General features: G+C 38.1%; 1 protein-coding gene across 2 annotated transcripts in view; it reads right to left on the reverse strand.

The window, feature by feature from the left end:
• Positions 1-1,372: 1,372 nt before the first annotated feature.
• The window catches only part of CENPF (centromere protein F), a 71,250-nt gene continuing 59,777 nt past the window's right edge, over positions 1,373-12,845 (reverse strand). For both annotated transcript variants that reach the window (XM_074949265.1, XM_074949264.1), the window contains 6 exons: positions 12,562-12,738; positions 10,851-11,012; positions 9,152-9,314; positions 6,934-7,407; positions 5,542-5,735; positions 1,373-2,758 (listed from right to left, as the gene is read on the reverse strand). In XM_074949265.1, the coding sequence (XP_074805366.1) occupies positions 2,549-2,758; positions 5,542-5,735; positions 6,934-7,407; positions 9,152-9,314; positions 10,851-11,012; positions 12,562-12,738 (1,380 nt within the window). In that variant the 3' untranslated portion in view covers positions 1,373-2,548. The remainder of the gene's footprint in view (positions 2,759-5,541; positions 5,736-6,933; positions 7,408-9,151; positions 9,315-10,850; positions 11,013-12,561; positions 12,739-12,845) is intronic.

Below are 12,845 nucleotides of genomic sequence, written 5' to 3' on the forward strand. Positions count from 1 at the left end.
GATCTGAAAGCTTGAATTATGAATATAGATTGATTTGTCAGGCATTCAAAGAAGACAAAACAATGCAAATATATTTGAGGACACTGAATTGTTTTAAAGCTACCCTCTAGCTTTTCAAAGTGCTGTTCAGTTTCTGAGCACATTACACATTGAAAAGCTTTATATATAATTGTACCATCTTTGGAACCGCAATCTTAACAGTTCCATTTTGATGCAAATCCAGGAATTTACTATGGGTTTATAAAATCAATTTCAGTACTATCATGGTTGAGATTATATTGTAATCCACATTTTATAGAAGACAACCAAATAAATACTCATCAGCATTGCCAGAAAGTTTAAAAAATTGTTTTGAACTGAACTCTCCACAGAGGAATGAAAGCCTTAGTATATCTTGCTTAATAAGGCTGTTGCTATGTAGGACATGTTTTGCTTCATAGTGGTGATGGGAATTAAAGCCATTACAAGGGTCAAGTTGGCCTAAGTCCTAATGAACAGGAACATGAAGCAGCCACACAAAACCAGTCACAGGGGCAAATATATAGAGAATGGCTGTAATCTACACCAAGGGCCAATGTCTTTCTTCAGGACAGGGCACATTTACCTTAGTCTGCTAAGTTTTCATTTGTAAAATGAGCACATTTGTAATTCATAATGTAAAGAAAATCCAGTTTAGTACACATGTTCTAGTTCCCTCTCTGATCTTCTTCTAAGAATTGTAGGACTACGTGGAATTATATTCCAATGTACACATCTGAATCTGCCCAGGTTTCAGATATAGATAGCAGCTCCACCTAATATGTTATTAATATTTTCTCCTTAACATGTGACACAATTGTGTGCAATCAAAACCAGCAGCAGACAGAGAGAAGCAGAAAAAGCAACAAGATGGATGGTGTTAAGGCATTTCTTCCCCTTCTCAAGAAAAATTCTTACAGGACTAGTAAATTCTTGTGAAGAGCGTAATGTATAGCTAGCATTACCTACTGCAGTGGTGTACACAACAAGGCAGTCTGGTGTTCCCTTTGAATACTGGCGCTTCAAAAAGTAGCATAGGTTTGGTAAATGCGTTTAGTTCAGTTGGGAACTATATATGTATACTGTTGGACATGAATGAACTGAGTTGCTAGGTGGACTGTAGCTATCAAGGCAAATGTTGAGAAAATCATATGTGGAGAAAGTGAATAAGGAAGAGTTATTTATTCCTTCACATAACCCAAGAACCAGGGGTCACCTAATGAAATTAATAGCGCTGGACAGCATAGACATCAATACAGTGTTGAATGCTCTTGCAGAGCAGGGCATCAACGCAAACTATATCAAACTATTAAAGGAAGCAAATTCTGATGACACTACAGATATAACCTTATTTGATACTCCCCTTCACATCCCAGTTAAGAACGGTGTGAAACAAGGCAACATGGTTTCACCAAAACTCTTCACAGCTTGCCTTGAAATGGTAATGAGGCACATGAATTAGAAGGGTGGAATCAACATCAACGGAGAACAGTTTAACCATCTTGGATTCATGGACTATATTGTGTTGATTGCCAAAAATACTATCAAACTACAGAAAATGCTGCGAGAACTCAACACAAAAAACAGCCAAGTTGGACTGAAAATTAACCACTCCAAAACTAAATTTATGCAGTTTGATACCTTGCCAAAAGCTCAAATAACAATCAAGGGAGAACAAATAGAAGAAGTAGAGCAATATGTCTATTTGGGCCAAGAAATTAAGATGCTCCACGATGAGGATGGTGAACTCTCACAAAGAAAGCAAGCATGTTGGTGCTCATTCAATTCTATCAAGGATGTCCTCAAGGAAAAATCAACAAGGCAACACATACCAGCCTCTTCAACGGAACAGTACTGCAATGTTGTACGGCAGCAAAACACAGGCACTGACAGAGGGGCAGCAACTGTCTGTCATGGAGAGGGCGATGGAAAGAAGAATTCTGGGAATTTCAATCCACATCCGAGTCTCCATGAAGTGATCAGACAGCAGAGTGGAGTGCAGGATGTTGTTGTTGAGAGCAGGCATAGTAAAATGCGATGGGCTGGGCATATAGTGAGGCTCACTGACAATCGATGGACTGCAGCTGTCACTAAGTGGTACTCACGGGAACTGAAATGATCACTCGGCCGACCTCCAAAGAGACGGATAGATCTTATCATGAAAAGACATGGTCACACATGCTGCTAATGTAATGTAATGTAATGTGTGGTTTGGTATTTAACTGCATTTCTATTAAACTTTATTTCAGACAAGTTTCTATAGACTTATTTACAGAACATTGTACAATGATCACCTACATTACCAACATATTGAGAAATAAAAATGGATATGTCCATTCTTTCAACGTAGCTTTACTGACATAGATATCAGTAAGTGTTTAACAACAAGTCCTGTAAAAATGATTTAGTGTTCAAAGTAGTATACAAATGCTTTTGACAAAAAATAGTGGGCATATAGTTTTCATACCTAGTCATGAAAACTATTTATCTTCCAAAGGTTATTTTGATCTGAAGTGATATAACTGCAGGTTTACTGTACCATACAGTTTTTTTCTTGTTCATTTTGATCAGACAATGTTTGTGTGCTCAGGGAACATCTGCCTTTGTGTGTGTTAAGATTCTCCCTAGAGATCTCAGCAACAGCTTTTGTGGTTTGCTTATTTATGCAAAGAGGAGATCTTGAACTAGATTCCATGGGTTCAATAGCTGTTTCCGCTTGGCACTGTTGAGTATCAGCTACCTGCAACATAAACAAAAAAAGTCTCATGCTTTAGTGGTATGGGAGAACCTTGTTAATTACCAGCAGGAAGTGAGAGACCCATTCCAAGCGACTGAATAGCATGAATTAGCAGACACACTCTAAAAGCAAGAATCTTCAATGTTTATATTTATCACTTTTAAAATACAGCAGTGCTATACAGAATGCTTTACAGCAACTACCTATTCCTCACCACATTCAAGTTTAGAATGGGCATTATCATCCGTGTTTTACAGATGGCAAGTCACATGATATAACAAGGTGTAGGCAAAGCTAAGGAGTAGTACACAGTAGTTCCTTGTCTAGTCTCTTCTTGCTCAATCACTAATCAGCAGAACTGTATTTTGAGATATGTAATTTAAGTTTAATTACTGATATTTCATAATGAATTTGTAAATGCCCTGTAGTTTATTCTGTAAAAATAATAGCACTTGAAAAAGTTGTTTAGTCCTGAAGCATTTACGCTGGCCTGCAGAGGATATCTTGTCCAATGTATCATGAAATATTCAATAGAATGTCATGTCATTCTAAATGTTTAACATAATCTTCACAATATTTTTGTTGTACTGTTCAACACTAGCTTTGTAAAACTGCTGAAAAAATTTCACAATATTTATACCTTTTGGTTATCTCAAATTCCAGTCCCCACTGCTATTACAATTTTCCTTGTCTTCCCTGCACTCCCCACCAAATTGACATGATTTTAGCATCAGTTAGCTAAAACTTTAATAGTTATAAATGTGTGCTTCATGACAATTGAAACCTGAATGCCAAAGCTTTTGATAGTATAGGTAATTGGCCCCAATTCTGATCCCACTTACACTGATGTGGGTCCTGTGTGAGAGATGAGAATCAGGACTTTTTAGACCTAAGAGTTGTAGAGATACTGTGCCACCTCTGTAATTGTTCCTTCACTCTAACAGTGTTTTTCTAGCAATGGGCAAAGTCTCAGATTGTAGACATGCAGTTTCCAGTGTCTGGTTGAGGCTATCACAATACAAGCATTAAGACAAAGTTCAGTACCAGAACTTCTAAAGAAAGAGATCAGTTTTCATTCCAGTGTCTTCAATAATAAAAAGCAAAGGAAAAAAAATAAGATCAAGTTTGCATAAGGACTGAGAAAAGACTTCAGGGTCTGGCCCTAAAAATGAGAAAACTGGGAAAAGAATCTCTCTTTAAACAATTTGTTGAAGTATGATTGTTTTTGTAGAGACTGTTATTTAAAGAATGATTTTGTGTGTTGTTTAAATTGGCTATGTTCACAGCAATGCAACAGCAAAAACAAAATTGTTACCAATATATATTACGGGCGAAGCTAGTAGCATCACTTATTATTAAGGTTACCTGACTCCTCCCATTACAAGACCCTGTTTTCTGTTGCTTATAAAACTTTACAAACCTTAATTGTTTTGGCTGAAATTTTCCATGCCTTTATGTCTGCCTCATGCTCTTTTTCTTCAGGGGTTGGGGGCAGAGGCAGAATTTCAGCCAAAATGGTTAAGCCATTCCCAAGATCAAGGCTAGGGAAATATACATTTTTCTCATATTAAAATATTCTGGCAACTTTTCTTTGAAAAGTTCTAAATGCACCTATGCATTGGAGCAGGAATGTGTAATTTGCAGGGGGTGGCCTTTGTGTCAGAGAATGTGCCTTTTGCCATCCCCATGAAAACCTGCCCGAATTTGGGCAGGTTATAAGCCTTTGAAAAAAATCACAGTTCACAGATGCTCAGTAGAGAGAATTCTTAGATTTTTTAGCAGCTAAAATCTCTGAAGATTTCTCCCTCGCTGAGTATACTTGAATCTCGCACAGCTCTCAGTGTTAACCAAACTGTGCATGAGCTATTCCCCACAGAGTGACTGCACATGTGCCATTTCCCCACAGCTCCTGGATGTGAAAACACAGCACTGTGCCATCCCCACAGAGCAACTGACTATGCTCCAGCCCAGACCTACAGGGGTCAAAGCCAGAGTTTTCCTGCAACTGCTCATCCCAGCTTCTTTGGGCCAGGAACCAGAACTGAGAGCAGGAACCTCTCTCTCCTGTACTCCCAATGACCCCTCCAAGCTGGTGCAGAAGCACAGTGGAGGAGGAAGATACGGGACTCAAGTGCAGAGAGGGCAAAAGGGGGTGAGGGGGGTGAGATAGGGCAGACTGGGACAAGGATTTTGGCAAGACTGGGACTGGAATGGGGGGCAGGGGAAGGGGGCTAAGGACAGGGAGCTGGTAGGCAAGGCTAGGACTGGTTGTGAGAGAAAGGAGGGGGAGAAATGTGGAGAAGACACTGAGAGAAGACAGAGCTAAGGGGAGGAGAGGAAAACTGGGACTGGCTGAGCAGAGAGACTGGGACAAGGAGCCTTAATTCTGGCATATCTGAACTTTTGAGTGCTTTTGCGTGTAATCCATATACGCATGCACGCACACACACACACCCTGCTCTAGGCATCCAGGTCTTTCAAGAAATAATCAAATATTTGTGATGAGCATTAAAGTAGGAAGATTTACCTCATTTCCATTTACCAAATTAATGAGCACTTGGCATGAGATCACAGATTTGATCATACCAACAATTCTAAGTTTACCAATTATGCCCAGACCTTTGTTATGCCAAGCTTTATTCATTGTATTTACATTTATGACCTTGTCTTCAGTATATTCATGGCAGACATACCACGGCATATCTTCAAACTCACTTGGATAGATAAATACATAATGTGGATTTCCCATGGCCTGCATATTTAGATACTTTTTTAAGATCAGTTACCTTTTGTGATTTGCTGCCACCAGCTGTCAGTTTAGAGATCTCTGCAAGATTATCTGAACTGCCTTTTTGTAAACTTTGGGCACTTGGTGACAATCTTTGGCTTTGGGCAGCAAGATGGGGACTGGTCCTTAGGTTTAGAGTTGTTCTACGCAAAACATAAGGACTGATTTTCTCAACAGGAATATCAGCAAACCCTGAAAAATAAACAGCTTCAATTAACCACAGTTGATTAAATTATTTTATTGTTCAAATCAATTTGATCTTGCTCATTTCAATATGGAGATGACAACAGATAATAATATAAGAAAGTAAAATGGCATTTACTCACTGAATAAAATATAATGGGGGAATTATTAGGACTATTTTGTGTTTCCAGAATTTTATATATGAACTCAGGCAAGGGTGTGGATCTCTCCAACAACTCTACTAAAAAGGCAAAAAGAGTTTTCCCCAAGAAAATGTTCCCTTTTTCCTTTAAAGGGACACCATTAACTGGAAAATAATTTCCATCTGAAAATGATGTCTTTTCTATTGTTCTAAGTAGAGCTGGCCAGAGGGTGACAATTCTGTTTTGCGACACCTTTCGAGGTTTCAGAATTCATTTTTTTCCTGGATTGGAATGAAAACAAAAGCCTTTCAAATGCTTTCACAAAATGAAATTGTATCAGAAACATCAGGTTTTCAATTTGGGGGCCTTCCTCCCTGCAAGAGTTCACTTTGCACCTCAGAAACCTTCCCAGCGAAAACTTTGTCAGAATCAATACATCTCCGTGAAACATTTCGGCTTTGACAATACAGCATATTTCAATGAAAAAAACATTTAGTCAAAAATATTTAATCAAAAATATTCCCCCTTCCTATCAACCAGAAGGAAGGGGTGTTTTATATTGGGAATGACTGGGCCTGGAATCCCTCTCTTTTTGCCAGAGGACTTTTGCAAAGTTTTTGGAGGAGTCCCAAAGTCAACAAAATTTATCTAGACTGATTTTCAAAACTACAACCTGATATTAGGATTCTGGATTTCAGAATTTTTGGCTGTTTTCCTTTTGTCATCAACTACTACAAAACTGTACAGATGGGCAGACATCACACAGACTAAAAGACAAAACCACTAAAAATTACATACACCTACAACAAAAGATACTGTCCCCTTATAGCCTTAATTGTATAATAGAGCTTTTTTAAAAACATATGGGGCTAAACTCAGCTCTGACAAGCAGTTGAGTTTAATGGAGTTATGCAGCCTATACCAGGACTGAATTTGGCCAGTGATATCCAAGTTTTTACAATGCTTCCAGGTCACACATATGACAACACGATTATTTAGATAAGCATGCACGCACACACTCCCCACAAATGTGGACAGTTCTCCTCTAAAGTAGTAACAATTACCTTTTTTCACCACCTCTGGGAGTCCGTCTGGCTCATACTCAGTATTCTCATGGGTCAGTGAATGTTGGTAGAATGCTCCCTTTTTCATTTTTTTAGATAAGGTCTCTGGTATAGGGGATTTTGGTTCCCCATCATCTTTCTTGGTTTCTTGGCATCTTTGTCTTTTACCTGAAAGCTTAGTAGGGTCTTCATCTGACCTCTTCTCTGTAACTGACTGATTGTTAAGTGTTACTGGATTATCTGAATTTTGTGAAGGAGAATTAACAGCATTTGCTGGTTGTTTCAGCTGAGCACTCAGCAGAGAGACCTGCGTTTTTAACATCTCATTTTCTTCCTCTAGTTTATAGTTCTTAATAATCAGAGTGCAGTACTTCTCCAGGTTTTCTTCTGCTTCCTTGGTTTTCTCTTCTACAGATTCTTTTATTTCTTCCAGCTTCAACCTCATTTCTTCTGCACTGGCAACCTCATCAGCACCTGACCAAAGGAAAGAGTCATTACCTGTACAAATAACTTTAAGGAGACTCTGGAAAGATGAGTTTACAATGCAATGATCTCAATCATTCATTTGTTAATTAAGTACATAAGGTGTATCCTTGTGCAACCACAATAAACTATACCAAATAAAACAGACATCATGTAGAGGTTACTTTACAGAAGAGATCTCCGTTGATACCATATTTACTGTAAGGATGCCATGTACCCCAATTCTTTGGAATCTGTTCCTGACACACAATGCATGGGCAACATTAATTCTGGCATTTCTTAACTTTTAAGTGCTTAACATTACCACCTTACCATTATTTTAACAGTTTTTGTTTATATAATTGAATATAGCTTACCTCAGAAATATGGATCCCTTTTTATACCACTAGTGATTCTGCTTATTGGACACTCATGAATATTTGCTAGCCTAACTTACCCTAGATAATGGCAGTCAAGTTGTAGTATTTTACACATTGTGGTGATCACTTTAAATTGTTGTCCTATTTAGCTCTGTACTTAGTCCCTGACAACTCTTGAAATGATTGAAGCTTGTGATCAATAAAACCCCTATGTATGTGTCTTAAAAAACATTATTTGTTCAAATTAATAAACTCCAGCACTTCCTGGTCCCAGAAAGCTGCAACTAGTACCAGGCTGATGATATTTAGAAAATGGAGGTACTATCTGAAGCATAACACTTTAAGAGCTGCTCCTCTCTCACTGTCTACAATCCAGGAGGACACCAAAAGCTGTTGGGAAGGACATATATATATAAACTCTAAAAGATGTAAATTTTTCCGTGGTGGATGCTGAACTATCAGCCATCTATACCCAGAATGTGAATTTTCTTTGTTGTTATGGTCAGCAACGGAAAGAACAGACACACTCCAACATTTTACATTCTGTCAGTAGTAAATGTCTCAAACAAAGCATTGTAAGAAGTTACACACCACACTCTACTGTTGTTTAAAAAAATAGGCTCCCTTTCATCCTAAGGTCATTTTCGATTTCAAAACATAGATGTTGGAAATTTATATTCATAACATATAAGAAGACTCTGAAATTTGAGGAGACAGATCTTGGGCCAGATTCTCAGCTGGTGTGAATGGCATAGCTTCAGAAGCTATACTGATTTACACCAGCTGAGGATCTGGCCCCTCATCTGAATCAAATGTAATAATGGATGTTTTGAAAACATGTTTTATAAATGAATACATTAAGGCTAGAAACAGGATCATGATTAAGGCTGTGTTTTAGCCACGAGTATTTTAAGTGAAACTCACGGACAGGTCACAGGCAATAAACAAAAAGTCACGTCCCCGTGACCTGTCTATGACTTTTACTAAAAATACCCATGACTAAATCTCACCTACTGGGAGGGGGGGTGCTCCTGAAGACTGCTGCAGGGCGGGAGGACAGAGCAGGGTGATGCTGCTGCGGGGGGGGGGAGGGGGAGGCAGGGGTGTGGCCAGGGGCCCCGCCACTGCTGGTCCCAGACTGCTGCTCCAGGGCGGCGCAAGGGACCAACTGCCTGGGGCTGCCAGAGCAGTGGCTGGTGATGTTGGCTCCTGGGCTTCCCCAGCTGTTGGGGTGGTCCTGGGGTCAGCTGCACCAGCGCTGCAAAATTCACGGAGGTCACGGAAACTGTGACTTTCGTGAATGATTTGCAGCCTTAATTATGATTCACTTATAATGACATTCTAGTATAGCATTTCCTTATTAAACGACCACATACTTGGCTTTTGTTTCTTTAACAGAGCACCACGTTCAGCAATTTGTTTCTGCAACATTTCTTTTTCCTGCTTTAGCTGTTTACAGGATTTCATCCATATCTCCATTTTACTACAAGCAAATTCATTTTGCTTCTTCAGTTGAACTATACACTTCAGATTGTCCACCTATAAAATAAAAATATTATTTTTAGTTGCTAATAGGAAACTCCATTCTTCTGTCTAAGCATTATACGCTCACTAATGACATCTCATCTGCCAGTAAAAGTTCAGTGCAACTAAAAAACCAGACAAAAATTATAATATGAATTTGTACAGTAGACTTCACTTAGTAATATACAATTGAATTATAGGTTTCAGAGTAGCAGCCGTGTTAGTCTGTATTCGCAAAAAGAAAAGGAGTATTTGTGGCACCTTAGAGAGTAACAGATTTATTTGAGCATAAGCTTTCGTGAGCTACAGCTCACTTCATCGGATGCATTCAGTGGAAAATACAGCTTATGCTCAAATAAATCTGTTAGTCTCTAAGGTGCCACAAGTACTTCTTTTCTTTTAATTGAATTATAGCAGCTTCTAATTCCAACAGAGAAACATTAAAGCCATGTTTATTGGAAAGCTACGCATGTAGATTTCCTTGATAGAGAAATAATAATTAAATATAATATTTGAAATAAACAAATGACAAAACCCAGCTGAAAAGCACATGGTCCAGGCAGGTTTGTCCACCCTATGTGCATTGGAATGCCAAAATAAATGGATGGTGGATATCTAGCAGCCTTATAAAACACACCTCAGGATACATAAATATCAAGCACAGTGCTCCATTAGCTGGGCATGGAGTGAGTATTGTAACTCAGTGCCTGCTTGCCACAATATTGGCTCCACAGTGTGCTACATGAGTGCTTTTTGATGTGTTTATTTCTGAAGTGAGAGCACAGAACTACAGTCCGTCATTCACCACAAATGGAAGTAGAAAAAGACTGCACGCTAGAAAATGCAGAGGGAATTGATAAGAAAAAAATTCAGCTAGATGGACAGGTTTAAAAACTTTGCCCCTTCTGATTGGCAGTAAACACCCAACCTATGTGCATTACAGGTAAAACTTCATACAGTCATTATCAGATTTTTTTTTGCAATGACGTGGAATTGTTCACACTCCTATCTAAATTATTAGCAAAAATAGTGCTGTCATAAGAAGAATCACTAAATAATTTAGATGGAAATTCTGCATACATCAGGACTGATATGCTCGCACAAAGTGAGTGTGACATAATGAAACACTAATACTTAAGGTAGTAGCCAGCATCTATTATCAGACTGATTTAAAGACAATAGGGGCATGTCTACACTGGAAAGTTTCATAAGGTATTAATTAATGTGTTAATTAACATGATGTTACAACATGCAGTGTCGACACTGCACTGTTATGTTTAATATCACATCAGTCAGTTATGGTTAACCTTGGGGCAGAGTGAAAAGACATGTTTAAACACGGTGTAATTTTCAAATACAGACCCTGGCAAATAAGGTATTATCTTCATTTTAGTTGGTGAAATTAAGGCAGAGTCAAAGCCAGAGGTCAGCTCAGGAGCTCTTTACTTCCAGTTCTGTGCTTATACCATTATACTATGCCTCTTTCTAGATACTACATTGCAATTTAGTTCGAAAGTCAAAAATGAAACAGCTTATAGGGAAAATACATACCTTAATATTCTTAAGTTCTTCTATTGTCTGGTTAGCATCTTTCAGAGAATTATTTAATTCCTCTTTACTTGACTTCAAGAGCTCCATTTCCAACTTTTGTTCACTAAGACACTGCTCCAATGAATTCAATTTCTCTTGACAGGCCTGAATTTCTACTTCATTCTATAGGCAAATAAATAGATAACAAGTACAATTTTTAAAAGGCCCCCTACAAAATACTACACAGAAAATGTACTTATTGTCTGCGGGAGCTTTGCAGTAAGCTTGCATAATATAAATGTTTATTTTGAATTTAAAATGGGAAAGACCAATTTGCTTTATGTGTAAAACTGGAAGAATTCTACAATATTTTAAAAAGAATAGTTTACTAGAATTCTTGTTTAAAAACAAACAAACAACGTTTTTAATTCATAGGAATGAAAAGAATAAAAAGACACAAATAATTTCAAATGGGTTATTTATTACATGAACTAGGGCACTGAGTATCTGAAAAGCTTCCAGGTACACATTTTTGCAGATAAGCAGACAACTCTTTCAAAAGGAGGACTTTTTAATGACTATTGAGTAAATATATATTCTGAAGTGTTCTTAAGCCTTGTATTTTTCAGTACAATTTGTAAAGTATAACTATTTTGAAAAATCTATAGAACTAAGTTACAGTAACATTCAGTGTGACTTAAGCTCACAAAAGCCAAACATTACACTTAAAGATGAGAAGAGATCCGTAAACAAATCAAAGTGTTGTACAACACTGGCAGATCTAGCAGATCATGCTTTTTCCTGTTTTCATAGGTTCAGACCAATCATTCATATTTTACTAGCTTTTCTGTATGGGATCTATGTGGGCTCTCTGTAAGACCAAACAGTTAAAAGTTGTGTTAGCATTCCTACTAAAAGCCTCCAATTCTTGCATTACTAAGCTAAATGTAGAAATACTACTCCTCAAGGTTCTCCCTTCTATTTGCTCTCACTTCTCCAGCTGCCTCTCAAATCTTCTGCTTGGATGCCACACAGGCTCCAGCTCAGTCTCTTCAAATCTGAAGTTCTTGGGTCAGATTCTGCTGCCCTGCACCTTGTGTTGTCATTTACCCCACTGCAAAGTTACTTTACACTGGTGTAGACGACTACCACACAATGCAGCACACAGAGAATCTGGCCCTTTATATCTTTGCTATTAATTAATTTCCACCACATTCCACCTCTATCACCTCTGATACAATGAGACACCTACTTCACAGGGATGTTTTGTGGCTTAAATAATTGTTTGTGAAACAATGAAATCCTAGGATAGAAGGACTAGTATTATTACACCGCTATCCTGTCACCTTCAACTCTTTTCTCTCCCTCATATTCAGTCTCTTCTCAAATCCTGCCACGTCCTCCTTTTAATCACAATTGACTCTTTCCTCACAATCCCCAATGCTGTAACCTTTGTCTTTACCTAGATTACCATAATATTAGACCCACTCTAACAAGCCCTTCCTCCCTGGAGTAGTCCCAGTGAAGATGTGTGAACACAGCATTCAAAGTATTAAGTTTATGACAGACTATACACATTCATTTTCCCCCATAGTAATTATCGGAAGTAAGTGCTTTGAAATACTATAGCAAAGACAACCTCTTTCTAGGGGATATTATATACACATAAGTTGTTTGCTGAATATTCAAATCTTCCTTAAGATCCCCCGTGCCCTTTTCTTGTTTGCTTTACCTTTCTGTTTGCTTCTGCCAGAAGAGCCTGATGATTTTTCTCCACCTGAAGAAGTCTGCTTTGATATTCGGATATTTCTCTTTTCATTTCTCTCTTTTTTTCCTCCAGCTCTTTCTGAACCCCATCCAAACTCTTATTTGGTTCATTTTTTTCTGAAGTAGTTGGATCCAGTTGAATCTACAAACAAAAGTTGCTCAGTCTTTGGTAATTACATTTTTATAGATTGCGAAATAGCTGACATATTAGACAATTTGGCTTTGCATCTGGAAAAATCTTTAAATGTC

This window comes from Natator depressus, chromosome 3 (assembly GCF_965152275.1).
Source record: "Natator depressus isolate rNatDep1 chromosome 3, rNatDep2.hap1, whole genome shotgun sequence".
In the NCBI taxonomy this organism is placed as follows: domain Eukaryota; kingdom Metazoa; phylum Chordata; order Testudines; family Cheloniidae; genus Natator; species Natator depressus.